We start from the raw sequence: 18,337 nt of genomic DNA on the forward strand, positions 1-18,337 counted from the left end.
TGTACTTGCTGCTTAGAACTTCAAGCATCATTCTTAGAGTGTTGTTTTCCTCTGTCACTCGTTATAACTCAGCTTTAATAGTTTCCACCTAATCCAAGGCAACCGCTAGCTACTGAATATGAACATCTCGCACATTTCCCCTAAAAAACATATACCCTTTGTATGAACTCGTTCTTATTTTAATTTAATATTTATGTCATGAAGATAGATAGATAGCTCTACAAAGAATATTTTATTTCTTATATGGTTGATTTACATTGGATAAGGTTTTGTGGTTATGGATTCATGTCTCTTATAGTTTGTTTGATCAATATTTGTATTTGTAGGCTTTGGTTTGTATCTGCAGAGAAGGAGGCTCTTTTTTATCAGGTGTTGGAATATTTGTTTCTGTTTGTAGTTTCTTTCAGCTTTGGTCTCAATATTACTGTTTGCATGTCTGCTTCCTTTTCTTCCTTCTTCTCATATTTCTGGACTCAGCGAATAATTTTGTCATAACTCTAATTATATGCATGAAATGTGTCAGTGGGCTATTCAAATCTCTCAAAATTTGTAACTTATTCAACCAAGAAAGAGCTCACCAGTACATTTTCACTATTCATAGAAAAATATTAATCATTTTTTTAACTACTTTGATTCATCTAGCAAGTAAGTTGATTGTGGACCATTGGATGAAAAGTTGTTATTCCACTTCAAGAAGTCAATGTACTATTGAACAATTTGTGAGTGATGTACGACTATGCTTTGCAAAGAGGTTATGAGTTATGTTGAATTAAATATGTTGAGTGGTTTTAGTGTTTGGTGTAGGAGGTATTGGTAATTGTATTGTACCTAAACTGATGTTATAGGATTTGCTTTTCAAATAATATATTTTTTGTATTTAATTTTTTAAAATAGAAAGTTGATAAGAAAAAAATGCATGGCTATTATTCATTGTCTGGATGAAGAAGAATTTTGAAATCATCTAAATATTAAAAATAATAATAAATTTTTTTTATATTTAAAATAATATTTCATTAAATTAGTGAATATTTCATTTATATTTTAATATCTTCAATATTAATATTTATATTCTTATATTATTCTTATGCATACAAGTGAATGGTGAAACTTTTTAAATTCATTTAATTTATAAAGTGCAAAAATAATTCACCTTTAATTTAATTTCAAATTACATAGTAATATGAATTTAGCAAAATTTGAAGATATATATACCTCATTATTTTTTAAAACAATCTAGCTTCAAACATTTGTTTTTCCAATCTAGCAAAATTCATTTCATTTTTCTTTGAACAGAAACTAGCTGCTGGGTTGTTTGGTATGGGATTTAAACATTTGAAATCTATTACTAATGTGTGAAACTAAATTATTTTAAAAAATTCTCTCTTAGTAGAAGAAAAATGTGTTATCTTACCTGATGCCACTCCATACTCATCTTTCCAAGTCTTCCCCGAAGTTAAAGGGAGAGTTAGGGCATCCTTTCCAAATTTTGGTTGATTTATCTTGAAATATCAGTATATTCAAAAGGATACCTAAATCATAGTGCTCCAAATTTTAAGAAGCTAATGTTATTCTTTGCTTCATCTTTTCTATGTCTTATACTTAACTGTAAGGTAACATTTTGTTAGGATATCCATTTAGGATTTTTTATATGCTCTGAAACATCCACATTTCATGCATGTTTGACAATTTCATGTACTGCAGGTGAACCAGGCTATTGTGGGCATTCATGGTATAGCTGTGCAATTTGCTGGAATCAAATACCTCGAATAATTGGTATGAGATATTTTATGATTAAGAAATTTTAGCCATTTCTTGCACAATTACTTTGCAATAGTGAGTGTGAACCTAATTATCAAAACTTTCTTCTTTATTCTGATAATTTATTATTTCATACCACTTGTATTCTCAATGACTGGAACCTAATTTAGAATAATTTTAGGTCAACTTTTATGGAATTCATCTTTGATTCATAGTTTATTGTACAAATGGAAAATAATTCATGAAAACTTGCAACACCAACTACTTGTTTAGCTAGCAAAAGTACCAAAGAGGTAACAATTTAATTTCATTATTTTTAATTATAATTTTTATGCTATATATATATATATATATATATATATATATATATATATATATATATATATATATATATGGCTTGTTTCTGAATTGTCACCTATCACCGTTAAGTTATGGGCCTCCATGTGCAGGTTTCAAAAAGTGCAGAGAAACTTGTTCATGAATGCAAGATGCATTTGTTGTTTCTTGGTTGGAATTGTTATACTAGGTATGCTTCAGATTCACTTTCTCAGGTTATATTATATGCTTCAAATTCACTCTGTCATAAGTGCTTTTCATTTTTCATACTGAAAATGCATAAAAAGAAAGAAAGGGTGTGTAGAATCCCAACTTTTTGCTTCAAAAACAGCTTCCAGAGGAATTCAAGAAGCAGAGAGGTTTGTTGACATATGTAAGGAATCTACTTCAGCCTTATACTCTGTTGACATGCCACACGAAAATAACCTTCAAAGTTATAAATTTAGCATTTACATTTCTAATAGTGTTTCTATTAGGAATCTACTTCAGCCAGAAGCAATTTGCGTTTCTAACTCAATTAATTTCAACTGGCAGTAAATGAAGGAACAAGGTCTACAAGAGGACATATCGGTGCTTAATTTTGAAGGGTGTTAGTGGTGCATTCAGGCCTGGTGTTCTCACAGCTTTGATGGGTGTAAGTGGAGCTGGTAAGACTACTTTGATGGATGTTCTGGCGGGTAGGAAAATAGGTGGCATGGATATATATGAATTCATTTTACTTTTCAAATTGCTTCAAACTAGAAAAGATTTGAATAATTCATATTCATTGCATAAAATTTATTTAATTTCATATTGTCATGTGTTTATTGCAAGTATTTGAACGTTTGAAGTCTATGAATACAAAAAAAAATGCATTTTACATTGGTTTTGGAAAGACCGTCGCAAAATGTTTTCCATTCTAAGACGGTCACGTGTGAATGACCGTCTTAGAATGAGTATCATTCTACATCGATCCTTGCCAAGTGGCCGTCGTAGAATGCAATCCATTCTACATCGGTTCTGGAAAGACCGTTGTAGAATGCAATCCATTCTAAGACGATCACGTGTGAAGGACCATCTTAGAATGTGTATCATTCTACATCGGTCCTTGCCACGCAACCTTCGTAGAATGCGTACCATTCTAAGACGGTCATTCACAGGTGACCGTCTTAGAAATATACCCATTCTAAGATGGTCATGGCGACGTCGTAGAATAGCTTACCCCTTTTTATGACGTCGTCTACGACGACGAACATAAACCAATGTAAAATGACCCAATTAACCGATGTAGAATGATGCTTCTCTAGTAGTGATAGATTTTTTTTAACTTTCATTATATAATTTTTTTGGTGCTGCTACGCACTTTTGAGAGATAGATAATATTAAAAGTGTATTAAATTATGAGTAATAGTCTTTTTCTTGGTTAGAAGGAAAACTCTAATTAAAATGTGTTGTTCAGAATATTTTAATGCTAATACTTTGTCCTTGTTCAGAAAATCTGGTGATGACAATGTTTCACCTCCTTCTCACTCTCATCCCTTACCTTCATTAGAAAACTCAAAAGGTCACTTTCTTTCTCCCCATTCTCCATTTTTAGCATGTTATTTCTCGAGGGTGTGATCTCATTATTTTGGTTTGAATTTGAATCGGGCTTCATTCTAATATTACACTGTACTGGTTAAGGATCATCCTTTTGTTCAGCTTAGTTTATTAGGCAGCAAAATAAATTGCTTCAAGTAATATTTTTTGACAAATTTGGAGTTTACCTCTAATTATATTTGAAAATTTCATTTTATTTTTAAAATTCCACAAGAATTTAAAGAATGTAAGGAAAACCAAACCAAAAAAATAGACAAATTGAGCTTCTCTCGGAAAAAAAAAAGGTGGCTCTTTTGGATGCCTCAATTTTTCTTAAATGCATTGGATAATTGTAAGTTCAATTTTTCTTAGTTTTCTGGCTTCCAGTCTTAGAATGATAATTGTAAGTTCAATTTATCATAAAATATTAATGATTTTCTTTATTCCATATGATGTGTCTTAGCCATATAGTTATAGATCTGAATATTTTCAGTCTTCTCTTCTATGGTTTTAATTATATTATAAATTTATTATAGTATAAGCTTAAAATTAGCCTTGTATTTCTATATTGGCTGACTAATTTTTTATATTTTAAATGAAGATGGAAGTGTTGACACATATTGGCATTCCAGAGTAGCCCCAGAAGATATGGAAGCTATGTGGAATCATCTTGAGGTTCGAAAAGAGTGGAATAAATCCAAACAAAAACAAGGAAAGGTGCGGTTTGCACATGATGAAAAGAGACCATATCTATCCCGAGTAGAAATGAAAGTATGAATCTATTACTGTGAGTAATTACATATCCACTTAAATGAAGGTATGAATCTATTACTTTGATTGATAATAGTGCTTACTACTTTCTGAAATTCTTAGTCCAATCTTATAACTTCAATACATAATTTTGTGGCAGAAGTTTGTTTGGCATGTTTTGTAAAGATTTCATTCTTTTGGATGGATTTTACAAGATGGCTTTTACTATTTTTAGGTTTCATTCCTTGTACTTGTTTATGTTATTTAACATAAAAAATATAAAAGTTTGTTTATCTTTCTTTCTCATCCTTTTTCACCTTTATCCCATTTTTTTTCCCTTTTCTCTCCAAAGGTTAATGCCAGCTAATCAAATCATATCATCCTTTTCTTTAATATATAAGTATTTTTCTACAAATAATTTTTATATTGGAAATTCATTTCTTAGACATAGGTTTCAGTAACTGTGTATGTCTCGTGATAGTCAATGCAACAAGAGAGTAGTAGTATCTCCTGAAAATCCCATATTAGTGTATTACCTTTGTTTTTAGTGAATAGCCACCTTTCGATATTAATGATTGCTCATCAAAAAATATAAATATATTATTCTCATTTATTAAGAATTCCTAAATGTTCATTACTATTAGTTATTGCTTACTTTAAATATTATGTTCAATGATGCACCAAAAAGAATATATTATGTTCACTTAAATATAAAAAATATAGTTTATACATTGATTTATGAATCTGTAAAAAAAAATGAAATTTTTATACGCTGTAAAGCATGCAACAGCATAGTTTAATTTTCTGAATATGCATAACTTTAAACAGCCATTTATATGCGCATGACTCTCATGTAACATTTGCAAATTAAGGTACAAGCGAAAAAAAGTCTTGGTACCAAGAAGTTATTTTTTTTATTAAAAAATAAATAAAATTAAACCAACCTTTGTTTCACAACTCATCATAACCAACACTAAACAACAAAATGATCAAAAGAAATCTAATAACCCGCCACAAAGCAACAGTGTTACAATCAGACGTTGGTACGAAATAAAGGGGAACTTAATTCGAATAACAGAGTTTACATTATAGTCTCCTCTCTCCATCATTCTTCATCGAATTGGAGCATCGGTATTCCGGTTGGGGTAATTCCACCACAATTCTCAATTATTTCTTTCTGAAGTCTTCGAATTTCATCTTGAGTTCTTCGCTTCACCCCTGGATCAGGCGAATTCAATGCTCTAACGAGTACTCTGACCTTCTTGGCAAGGCTTTGCACCTGAGCACATGGTCACAAAGACACATGCAGGCATGCATATATGATTAATGATAAAGATAATTAACTCACAACAAAATCAAATATCAAATAGCTAGCAAAACGAAATTAAAGGAGATTGTTGCAGGAAGCATTGAACCTTTCTTTGGGGCCATCTTTTCAATTTTCCTCTGCGGCATATACTCTTCACGGTAGAGTTACTTACGTCCAGTTTAACCGCTGCAGCACTAATAGTCAAATGGAAGACACCGCTCAAATCACTCAATGTCATCCTTGGTACTCTCTGCCTCTGTGCAATGTAAAACACAACTACTCGGTCAGAACTCAAATTCTCCCCCACTAAAATGAAAAGATCAAAACAGTTACTCCCCACTAATGCAAACACAACACTTCTTAAGAAAACAATAAAATATTACCTGAACTGCCATATCACGTCGTCTAGGCCTAGAAGTTGAAGCCCTTCTTCCATTCCCAGCCTCAGGTTCAGACTCCGACTCTTGCTCCGTGCCATTTGCTACAAACATAACGATTCAAAACTCAACATAATGATTGTAGAATGAAATTGTCAATGGTTGAAGAAAGAAAATGTGACATTAATGAAAGAGATGAAGACCAACGTGGACCCAAATCATCGTCTACGTCATTGGAAACTTCAGTCCAATCCATTCCAGTGCAGAGGGCATCATAAAAGGCAGACATCGACGGATCTTCTATGGGAATGAACCCTGCTTCAATCCTCTCTTTACAGTAAACATTTAGGAAATTCCTTATTTCTTCTGTGTTTTTATTGCAGAAACTGATAATAATTGCAGACAAAAAAGTAATTAAAAGATTGACAAGTAAATACTAAAACATAAAATAACAACGAAACTTTGTTTGCATGCATGCAAATAGTAGTAGCAATGCAAGACTTAGAAGTTAGAAAACGTACTCGATTATTTGATAAGTGTCCCTTGGAGGACGATTCGATGTCTTATCCTCAACGTGGCATATTGCGTGGTTAATCACCCCGACTGTTCCATGAATCTCAAGCTTGTCAAACCTAACACCTGCGATATATTTTAAATTTAAAACGGGAAACAAAAATTACGGCGGAAAAATTAATCAAACCCGAAATAATATATAGAATTGTGGACATTTATTTATCTATATGGTTATTCAAAACTTGACATAGAAAAAATATTTATCTATTACCATTGGTGTAATTTATTTGTCTAAGAACTTCACAGCAACTGCAAGAGAATGGCTCTGGTGGTGGGGGCCAAGGACAAAGTGACCTCACATCTTGGTTATTTGGTGGCTGAGTTTGATTCTCTTGTGGGGGATCCACGTTATTACCAACTCCTCCTTCTCCAAAGAAAAAAATATCATCGCCATGTATGAAGAATCGATCACCTTGGCCTTCGGGGATCAGTTCCTTACCCGCCCCCCTCGGTGGACCCTCTTCCTCCTCCACATCAACAACATCAGGAACTACTCCTTCTCCAATGGGAAAATCGTTATTATTATTTCCCTGCAGGAAGGAAACTTTATTACCCTTTTCAACGCCAAAAGGATCATTTTTTTGTTGCTGTTGTTGGGACAGTGAATCGAATTCTTCAGTGGGTAAATAGAAATGTTGGGGGTCCATTTCCAACAAGGTTTGGAGAAATGTACAGTCATCATCAGTATCATTATTCGGAACAAACCCGGAGTTGTTGTTATTATTATCCATGGATGTAGTGTTTAATCACGATGGATCATATTGGAGACACAAATAACTAAACTTGTTGTTTCGAGCGGGGAAAAGGAAACGTAGCAGCGGCTGCCAAAGAGACAGCGCCGCCACTACCGGGAATGTTTCAGACACGAGATTCTTTGGTGGTTGGATACAATACAACGATAAAAACTGTGAAAGGCAATGTCCGAGTGCATGGGAATTATATAGGGGACTAAGAGGCGCCAGTGGCGGTTAATGACCGTTGCAAATATTCAAGTCTGTTCCGTTCGACTTTTCAAAAACTATGACAAGCAAGACACTTCGTACATTGTCGACGGGAAACATCTTATTTTTTGAAATGAGAATTCTATTTCATTTTGTTTTATTTCTTAATTTACACTAATTTAAACATGTTCTCCTTAACAGTAATTATAAAAAAACATTTATTAGAAAAAGGTAATATCTCAAAGATTAATCTTTAATTTTTATTCAATCATACCTTATTTCAGACCCAAAAAATTCTGGCTCGTCTGAAGGCTTACATGATGGGTAGCATGAACAAGATATGGTACGAGAAAAATAAAGCAAGATATTAGTTTGACGATGGCATTATTCCTTACTATATTATACATGACTGAATATTTAACTTCAAATAAGAATAATTTTAAAAACAATCTCTTAGTTATTAATTTATGTAACTTTAATTTTAAATAAGTATATTTTTTTTAAAATATATCTTTCTTATTAATTTTTTTTATTGGTCTTTCTTATTAGTTTATTATTTATTCACTTAGTTTTTAGAGTTTGCCATTTAAAAAACATAGTTTATAGAAATAAATATGGTTTTATTAATATTCAATGTTTTTTATTGTTTATTTATGACATAAAAACAATAATTTACTGATAAATATTGTTGGAGAAAAATTATGTCATTTAGATAATATATTAACTAAATATTCTGTTTAGAACTAGTAATTTTAACATTTTAAAAAAAATTGTTGCCTTATTTAAATGCTAGTTTATAAGTACTTTTTAATTTGTACCATGTAAGATACATGTAATAAGTTATAACTATTTTGCAAATAAATTTATTACATGTATTTAGTAATAAGATATATGCAATAAATTGTAACTTATTTAAATGTTATTTTAATTAGAGAATATTAAAATTTATTGCAAATTAAGAGGTGGCTAGAGGCCTGTACACAAGCAAGCATGAGAGAGGGGGTATTCGGAGTACACTCCTCATCCAATTGTGTCATGAAGTGTTTTTTTTTTACTAATAAATGTAGCTTGGTTATTTAAACTAGTATTTTTGTATCATGTAATAAAAATATCTATATTGTAAATATATTATATATGTGTTTTTATTAGATTAACGTATACTTTTCTATTTAAAAAAGGAAACTACAAAACGTAGGATTTGAGAAGTTAAAATTATAAGATAATATATGTTTAAAATATCTTAAGAATAAACATATATAAATAAATATAATTCAAATATTTTTATTTAAAATTTAAAAATAAAAATAAAGAATATCTTTTTTAAATAATTTTAAATAGTAATTTAAATTATATCATTGAATATTTATATTTTTATATTTATAATCAAGATAAGTAATAAAATATATTTTCTTGTGATATTCTTAGAATTGCTGCACTCTTAATTGTTTTATTTTTTACAAAATTAGAACTTAGGCTTAAATAATTTTTTGTCCTATAATAGATTCTTTTTTATTTTAATTTTTTAAGAGCATTTACACTGCATAATTATTTATTGAGTTGTATTGAGTTTTTTTTCCCAGTAGTCCAACAATCCACTTCAAACCTAAGAGGTGTTATTATTATTTTTCTTCAACAGAAAACATTAAATAAGTTACTTAAATGAGTGAAAATTCATTTAAATGTGGGTTTATCTATTTTTAATTTATAATGTTTGATCCACAGGTTAATATTTTGTGTATTAATTATTTTTTAAAATATTGATTATTATTTCATAGTTTTATAATATTTGTTTTACTGAAAGTTTAATACTATTATTAACTTAAATATATTTGTTGTGTGATTAGCATTATTAAGTATTTGAATAATTACTTCGTGGTAATTAGTATATATTGACCACGTATTTATGCTTTATTTGATGTTTAAGTAATATAATGAAACTTTCAAAAAAAGTAATGTAAGGAAGTTTTCTTTAAAATTTCATTAATGCATATATTGTTTCCTATTCTTTTTTCACTAATCTCAGTTCCTATAAAAAAAATCAAGTTTTCAATATTTCTTTGTTTTATTTTTTTAAGCTTTTCATTTTTTATATTATTTTATTATTGGACCACTGACCAATCCATTAGCCTGTAGACTGGACTTAGTCGGCAGACATCGATCAGGCAAAAACTTGGTACCTTGAATAAGCAAGTTTTATATGTCAATAATTTTAAAGTAAAAAATAAAATTATCATTTTCACCCTTATTGAAGCATGGAATATAAATATGATAGTAAAACAAACCAATTATTTGATATATATACATACATATACAACAATATTTCCACAATAAAATAGATATATATTAGAAAATATTAATAAGTAATTGTCTCTATTTTTAGGGTATATGATTTTAACATTTTCTCTTATATATATATATATATATATATATATATATATATATATATATATATATATATATATATATATATATATATATATATATATATAATTTAAATTAAATAAATTAATTATTTTATCAATTAAGAATGAAATATTATAATTATTTGATTATTTAATATTACTAAATTATTTTTGCAGCTCAAAAAGCTATAGAAAATTACTATAAAAATTAATACTTAATAATTAATATTTCATCAAGGCATTTTATAAATTTTATTTTAGTCCCCAAGCCACATAACCAGATCCAGTATCCCGGGCAGGTGAACAAGTAGCCACATATAACTGTCAGAAGAGAATTTTGGTAAGCATCCACTAATCTCGTCAGAGCTTAAAAATTTGCAATTCACACAATCCCGGGCTTCTTCCCGCAACCATCAAAGGTACAACGCAAATCTAACTTGACGTCCCAGTAATCCCTTTCCTACTCCAACTCTCCACTCTGTAGGTACGTTTTAACGCAATCACATTCACGTCGTGGATTTATTTCTGAAACAAGCTTTCTATAAGGGAATAAATTCGCTGACAAAATGATCATTCTGGAAGGAAATTTCTTATGGAACACTTTTTTCGTAAGCAAAAATAGTATTATCTAAAATAACCATTTTGGAAGGTTCAAAATGTACTTTTGGAAAGGCTATTCCGAATTGTGTTTTTTGCCTTTGGAATGGTTTTTCCATAAGTCAAAGTCATACTTTCCAGAAGGTGCAAAATACACTTTCAGAAAGGCTACTATGGATTGTAGTCGTTGCTTCCAGAATGAGCTTTTCGTAAGTCCAATATTGATTTTCGAAACCCCCTTTCCGAAATATATAAAATACACTTCTGGAAAGGATGTTCTGGATTTACAAATCTGGTTCTGGAATAATCGTTCCTTAAGCTAAAATTCTCCCAGAAGAGTCATTCTAGAAGTTTTTTTGGCTTACAAAAAGGCTATTCTAGAAGCCTTTTTTGCCTATGGAAAGCTCATTCTAAAAGGGTTTTTTGCTTATGGAAAGACCATTCCAAAAACTTTTTTTTGCTTACATAAAGGTTATTCCATAAACATTTTCTGGTTACAAAATGAGCACTCCAGAATGCAACCCCATTCACACCAAAAACCACCCCCACCAAAACCCAACCCCAATTGCATTGGAACCCAAACCCACACCAAAAAGGAAGAAGCTTACCTTCGATGACAATGGAGGAAGGGAATAAGGATATGTGGCTTCAAGATGAAGGACGAAGGGAGCAGCCTTCGCAGGAGGGAGACATCGCGGGAGGCACCCCTCGCGAGTGGGTTGAAGAAGGTGGTGCCAATTCATTAAGGGCAATAGGGTAATTTCAAACAAAATGGGGGGGGGGGGGGTACAAGATATACTTGTAGGAGTGTAAGATTCAATTCCCCATCAATGGACTAAATTCATATACCCGTCTCTCTAGTTATGTTATAAATATTTTAAGAGAAATACGAGCGACATTCTTTTTGACATTGTCTTTCTGATACTCTATATTTGTTAAAATTTATTAAAAATCACCAATTTTGACGGTCTCACATCTCAAAAAAAGTATTAGAAATAGAGTGTGAACAAAAAAAATGTTACTAGCACTCATTTTAATCATTGCCCTATTTAGTTGAATCAATTGGTCAAAGATTCAATTTTTTTGAATTTATATTGAAACCCTGTTATTAACCATACCACCAACCAAATGAGTTACAATCCAAACACCTATAAAGGATGAACATTAAGGTTCCAAATGTTGGATTAGCCCCCTCTCCAATCCTCCCCCACTGCTCTATAGTTTTTAGGGCCAATATAGTTGTGCAAGAATTCCATGCACGTTAATGTTCCTTCGTTGCCTCAACTTTCCCATTCAACTGGCATCTCCTGCACATCTCCTCAGATACTATTTTTGCATCTTTCAATTTTCCCTTTGCACACAGCACCTTCACAAAAGTGAAGAAAATGTCTTGGTTGATTACAAATTAAGTTCTTGTCCATTATGTCATAACTGTCTTTGGTGTCATTTCTTCATCCCCATCTTCACAATATCCCGCAAGTAAGCAATTATACATAGTGGCATCCAGGTTATGCCTATTCTGAAGCATATCCGGAATGAGCTCTTCAACTTGTTGCATCCTACCATTCACTTTACAAAGACCACATATCACTGTGCAATAAAATAAGAAGTTGGGCGAGCATCCCATCTTAGGCATCTGCTTCAAAAGAAGAACTCTTTTATCAAGCTTCCCCTCATCCACAAGAACTCTAAACACTGCATTAAAGCTTGACATACTTGGCTTAAAACCCCTCACCACCATTTCCCTCAGAAGCAACACTGCTTCACTTGGTTTTCTAATCTTGCAATACTCATTGACAACGACAACCCGATACGCTTTCACATCTGGCCTCATCCCGCGACTAACCATTTCCCTCAAATGCTCAACAGTCTCATCAGACTTCCCTATTCGAACAAGTGGCCTCATAATAATTAAGAATGGGGGGTTGAATTAATTATTAATATGTCTTGACTAATTAAAAATTTATCATTCTTAATGTTACTAGATTCAATTAGGCTTTACTACTAAGTTATGAGAAAGTAAAGAACAAAAACAATAACTTAGACAAAAGTAAAGCGGAAATATAAAGTACACAGCGGAAAGATAAAGAGTGTAGGGAAGAAGAAGACAAACACAATATTTATACCGGTTCGGCAATAACCCGTGCCTACGTCCAGTCCCCAAGCAACCACCGGTTCTTGAGATTTCCAATAACCTTGTAAAATCCTTTACAAGCAAAGATCCACAAGGGATGTACCCTCCCTTATTCTCTTTGAACAACCAAGTGGATGTACCCTCCACTTGAACCGATCCACAAGAGATGTATCCTCTCTTGTTCTCAGTATTACAACCCAAGTAGATGTACCCTCTACTTGTACCACAAAGTATGTACCCTCCAATGTGTTAAGATAAAGAATTCTTAGGCGGTTAGTCCCTTGAATCTTTGTAAGGGGAAACAAAAGATATCTCAGGCGGTTATTCCTTTGAAATCTTTTGTTTAAAGGGAAGAGGAAGAATCAAAAGAATTCTCAAGCGGTTAGTCCTTTGAATCTTTTGGCAAGAGGGAGAATGAATAATCAAAAGAATTCTCAAGCGGTTAGTCCTTTGAATCTTTTGGCAAGAGGAAGAAGGAATGAAGAAGAAGAATAGCATAAGTTTTTGGCCAATGAACTTTTCTTGAATAAAGAAAGTTTTGAACAAAAACTCTTAGAAGAATGCTTTTGAATGAATGAAAGAAATCTGAAAGTTGTCCCTTAAAATGAAAGGAATCTCTCTTTGAAATCCGTGCCATGGTCACATATTTATAATCATTTGATGGCTCTTGAAAAAACAAGTTAAAAGTTGTGACTCTTGGAAATTTCTTCAAAACTAGTCACTTTTTAAAAGTTGTGACTCTTTTGAAAACTAGTCACTTTAAAAATTGTGACTCTTTTGAAAACTAGTCACTTAAAGGTTGTGACTTTTGAAAAAAAAAAATCTTCAGAACCAAGTCACTTTAAGAATTGTGACTTTTGATAATTTATTTTTCAAAATAAGTCATTGGTAATCAATTACCATCATAGTGTAATCGATTACACATCAACAGATGTGACTTTTCATGTTTAAATTTGAAAATCAAAACGTTTAGAAATACTAGTAATCGATTACAAGTATTATGTAATCGATTACACAAGTTTGAAATGATTTGAAAAAGTTTTATCACAAGTTGTGATTCTTGAAATTTGAAATCTAACATTTTAAAACATTGGTAATCGATTACATGATTATGGTAATCGATTACAGCTTTGTAAATCAGTTTGAAAAGAATGTTGGCTACTGGTAATCGATTACTGCCTTCTGGTAATTGATTACCAGAGAGTAAAACTCTTGTTAAAAGATTTTTCTTTGAAAAATTCTCTTGAACAAAATTATGCTATTCAATATTTTGAAAAACTCTTTTAATACTTATCTTAATTGAGTCTTCTCTTGAATCTTCACTTTAATCTTGAATCTTGATTGAACGACTCTTTGATTCTTGAAACTTGCTTTGATTAAACGACTCTTTGATTCTTGAAACTTGTTTAACTCTTGATTCTTGACTTGGGTCTTTGGCATCATCAAAATAAACTTGGAAAACATTGCTTCCACATTCCCCATAATGCAAAACCCCTTCGACAAGCTAGTGTTGTTGGCAACGTCTTCTTTCAAACCATTCAACCGCATCCTACTCATCATCTTCCTGGCCTCGTCCGCTTCACCGCTCAAACGAAGATCTTCAATCAAAGCATTGTAGGTCACAACATTCGGGGAACACCTTCCATCATCTCCTTCAAGCACTCAAGCGCATCTCGGAAATCACCTCTCTTAGAATATCGTTCAATCAAAGTGGTAAAACTCACCACACCCGGCTTGCAACTCTTACTCTCAACCAGTCTATCAAAAACCCTTGTGGCACCCTCCATATCACCTTTCTTACAAAACTCGTGGACCAACGTGTTGTAAGTAACCATGTTGGGTTCACAGGGAATTTCCTCGAACACCTTGCATGCACTCTCGACCATGCCCACTTTGCATAACCCACAAATCATGGTAGTATAAGTGTAAACATCAGGTTTCAATATTGCTTTTGTGAGAACCTGATCGTAGATGGCCTTGGCAATGTTGACACAGTTGGCCCTCACGAGGACACCCAATATGGCATTGCAGGAATACACGCAGTGTCCTTTGTGAAGGTATTGGCTTTGTGGAACAGTGAATGGCGCCCCTGACGTTGCCGCAGTGGCTGAGAGCGTTGATGAACATGCTGACTAGGTTGTCAGAGAGTCAGTTGAAGTGGCGGAGAGGGAGTGGGAGAGCAGGAGGTCGGTGATGGCAGCGCAGCATAAGGGTGTGTGGGAGTAATGGTTCTGGTTGGAGGCCTAGTTGAAGAAGTGAAGGGCATGGTGCAGAATGTTTTGGTTCTTGATAACGTTGATAACTAAGTTTGGGGTGTGGTGAGATGAGAATTGTTTGGGGGGTGAGTAATCTGGGCTTTGGGGATTCAAGCTGTGAAGGATTGAGGTGATGCAGGATACGAGGGAAAGGTTTGAAATTGGAGGTGTAGATGAAGAAACAAAAAATGGTCCAACATTAAATAAACCATACAGGCCACACGATTAAATATTAAATAAAAAATAATGAAAGGGAAAGAAAAGAAAATACTAGCAAGGCGCAAACACTACCTTCCAATGCTCCAACATACCAAAAGTAATCATCGGTTAACCTCAAAAGTTCCAATGCAGTAGAATACCAGCAAGTCTTTTGTCATATCTTAGACTTAACAATTTTTTATAAATGAAGAAATTAAAGATTAAAAGAAGAAAATAACAAGGAAAGTGAAGGATAAGGAAGTAAAACAATGAATTCCGTATAGAAACAGAAGTAAAACAATGTAAAACCAAAAAATGGACCACTTTAAAATAAGCATCAACCTTCTATGTCCTACAAACATGTAACATGGCATTAGGTTTAATTCCATTAAGCATCTCACTCCAAATAAATGTTTAGATCTTAGAGAGAGCTTAGAACATACATAAGATATTTCCAAGATAGAAAGTAAGTTTTATGTATCGAGTTCAAAATTGAAAAAGGATTTGCATGAAAACACCCTAGATACAAGGGACCAAACATGTGTGTCTGAATAAGACAAATGAAGGTTGTGAATGAGGCTCCAAAAAAGAGACACCAGTTAAAAAATTTTATATCATTCAAACAAGTTACAAAAGATGTGGGAATGCACAAAAACAAGAAAGATATCTTACTCTAAAAACTATAGGCAAAATTGCAAATTTGGTCCCCCAGTTTGTCTCCAATTTTGGATTTGGTCTCCTAGAAAATTAATTCACAAATTTTGTCCTCCTATTTTTTAAAATCATGTAATGTTGGTCCCCAAGGTCACAATTGGGCGTTGACCATTTGCAAGTGACTTTGATTGTCATGTGTCACGTTCTTATTGGATTATGACTCTCACGTGTCATGTTCTGATTGGTCAATGAAAATAACAATGCATTTCATCTTTCATGGAGTTGACATTCAATCAAAACATGACATGTGACAATCATCATCCAATAAGAACGTGACACGTGGCAGTCAATGTCACTTGCTAATGGTCAACGTCCAATTGTGGCCTGGGGGCCCAACATTGCATGATTTTAAAAAATAGGAGGATAAAATTTGTGAATTAATTTACTGGGGGACCAAATCTGAAATTGGAGACAAACTAGGGGACCAAAACTGCAATTTTACCAAAACTATATGCATAATAATTGTATATGTATTAAATGGAGAAGTTGCACATTATATATTGACATACAAAATGCGTATATGCGAACAAATATTACTATCAATGCCTGTGGTATGCAATTGCCTCTCGATATATCTAAATGTACAAGAGTATAAATAACTTCATTTTATAAACCAAATTCTTACCAAATCTTGTTTTTCCTGAATCATAAAAAAATCCTGGTGGAAGCACCGATGATGATTGAGGTTTAGAAACTAGTTGTGAAGCTTCTGGCGATTTGAATTGTGAGTCCAAAGAATGTTTTGGTTTAGTCTTGGAAAAACTGGAATCAGCAACAGGCTTTGTATTGTTATGATGACTTAATCTAGCTGCATTCACTTTCAGATTACTTATTGCCGGCCCAAAATAATCATAGCTATTAAGGTAAGCTCCTTCTGGAGTATGGTTGGGGTAAGGGAGGTTGTGAAATACAAAGGGAAACAAACCTTAATAAGACTCCAAGAATTATAAAAATAACAGCATCTAAATATCTAAATATGAGCTAAAAAAAATTGACTAAAAAAAAATACCATTGAGAGATGTTTAAATATTTAAACACATATACATAGTTACTAATCCCCGGATACCAGCACACATAGCAGCCAACTCAAAGAACACTACAAAAAGATATCAGGAACAGGTTGACTGCTATTTGAAATAATTATAATACAAATTAAATAATTAATATTCGAAAACAACAAAAGACAAAATGAAAGGAATTTATGATAAATAATAAGACAATTTACCCACAATCTAGGATCAATATCAAAATAGTAATGGAGTTAAAAAAATGAAAGATTATGTAGAAAAAGAACATAACACTTTAGATAAATATTGGTGGAACATATACTGGGAAGTTTGTAGAAATAATGGAATGAAGATCAAAACAGAAGTAACTTTTCAAGAAAAAAAAAATCCCATAACAGAGGTAAAATCAGAGGTAACTTTTTGTGTGAATGATCCAGGAAGAAAAGTTTCAAATCTTATCAAGTTTCTAAAGCATCACAATTATACCCAAAAAATCCCAAGAGAACTGCTCTGGTATATGAATCCAATAGAAGCTTAGGGTTGCTCTGCTCCACTACTCCAATATAGCATGCTATTGACTACTATGCACATATACATAACCAGAACAAGATTGTAAACATAATCACCTCACGATGCTTACGAGAAACTTGGTGTGCATCCCATTAAGACTCAAACTTTAGAACAGCATCACAAACCCGACAAACAGGTTGATCAAATTCATTATACCTGTATGTATATGGACATAAAGGCAGAAACAGTCAAAATAATAATATATACAATTTTATCCAAATAAGAAGGGAATAATTTTATGTTAAACACAAATAAATCATCTTGATAAAGTTTAATTTTATGATGAGCCGGGAAAAGGCATGTCTTAACACTTATATAAGTAGCTATAATCTGATGTAAAACATAATAGTAGTAAATGTGGATATTTGTACACATTGTTGCGAATTCAAATATAGATGCCATGTACATTACCGGAAAATTAAACAAGTTAATAAAAGGGCATAACTCAATTCAAAAGCAGAAGGCTGAAAAGATTGGTAGAATCCAGTATTTATGACATTCTATTTATGTTCAACCAATAAAAGGAACTCCCAGTATTTATGACAAGAAAGAAATTTTACCAACCAATAAAAGGAACTAACAGCTTCAGTATTTAGGATTTAAGTAGAGCTCCTTTAAATTGTGGTATAATATAATGTAACAAAAGAGGCACATCGTATATGAATTAGAACTAATTAATCAATAAACACATTTCCCTATCACGGACAAGCTATTGGGAATAAATTTGTATGCTCACGCTCCAAGTCATCATGTAATCAATTCTAATTTTAATAATAAAATATTATTTTATTTTCATTGTCATATTTCACTATTTGATTAAATGATTCATTTGATAATGTCTTTAATTAAAATTAAAGAC

The 18,337-nt window shown here is 32.3% G+C and overlaps 1 protein-coding gene across 2 annotated transcripts; it reads right to left on the bottom strand.

Moving 5' to 3' along the window:
* Positions 1-5,300: 5,300 nt before the first annotated feature.
* Positions 5,301-17,657, bottom strand: LOC100784971 (uncharacterized). 2 transcript variants are annotated; one of them, XM_041016607.1, is made up of 7 exons: positions 17,535-17,657; positions 16,527-16,663; positions 6,609-6,726; positions 6,295-6,473; positions 6,094-6,191; positions 5,817-5,966; positions 5,301-5,680 (listed from the first exon to the last, which is right to left on the bottom strand). In XM_041016607.1, the coding sequence occupies exons 1-7, from the start codon at positions 17,564-17,566 to the stop codon at positions 5,507-5,509; spliced, it is 888 nt and encodes a 295-aa protein (XP_040872541.1). In that variant the 5' UTR covers positions 17,567-17,657; the 3' UTR covers positions 5,301-5,506. The 2 variants fall into 2 exon arrangements, with proteins under 2 accessions (XP_040872541.1, XP_014632063.1); XM_014776577.3 differs by lacking the exons at positions 16,527-16,663; positions 17,535-17,657 and adding an exon at positions 6,872-7,953.
* Positions 17,658-18,337: the final 680 nt, after the last annotated feature.

The sequence above is a fragment of the Glycine max genome, chromosome 6 (assembly GCF_000004515.6).
Source record: "Glycine max cultivar Williams 82 chromosome 6, Glycine_max_v4.0, whole genome shotgun sequence".
Classification (NCBI taxonomy): Eukaryota; Viridiplantae; Streptophyta; class Magnoliopsida; order Fabales; family Fabaceae; genus Glycine; species Glycine max.

Bases quoted from the DNA above. Each gene is read 5' to 3' on its own strand.
- LOC100784971 (XM_014776577.3), bottom strand. From the start codon at position 7,391: ATGGATAATAATAACAACAACTCCGGGTTTGTTCCGAATAATGATACT. The intron at 6,727-6,871 runs GTAATAGATAAA...AATATATCGCAG, and splicing joins ACAAATAAATTACACCAATG to GTGTTAGGTTTGACAAGCTT. The intron at 5,681-5,816 runs GTTCAATGCTTC...CCATGTGCTCAG, and splicing joins AAAGATGGCCCCAAAGAAAG to GTGCAAAGCCTTGCCAAGAA.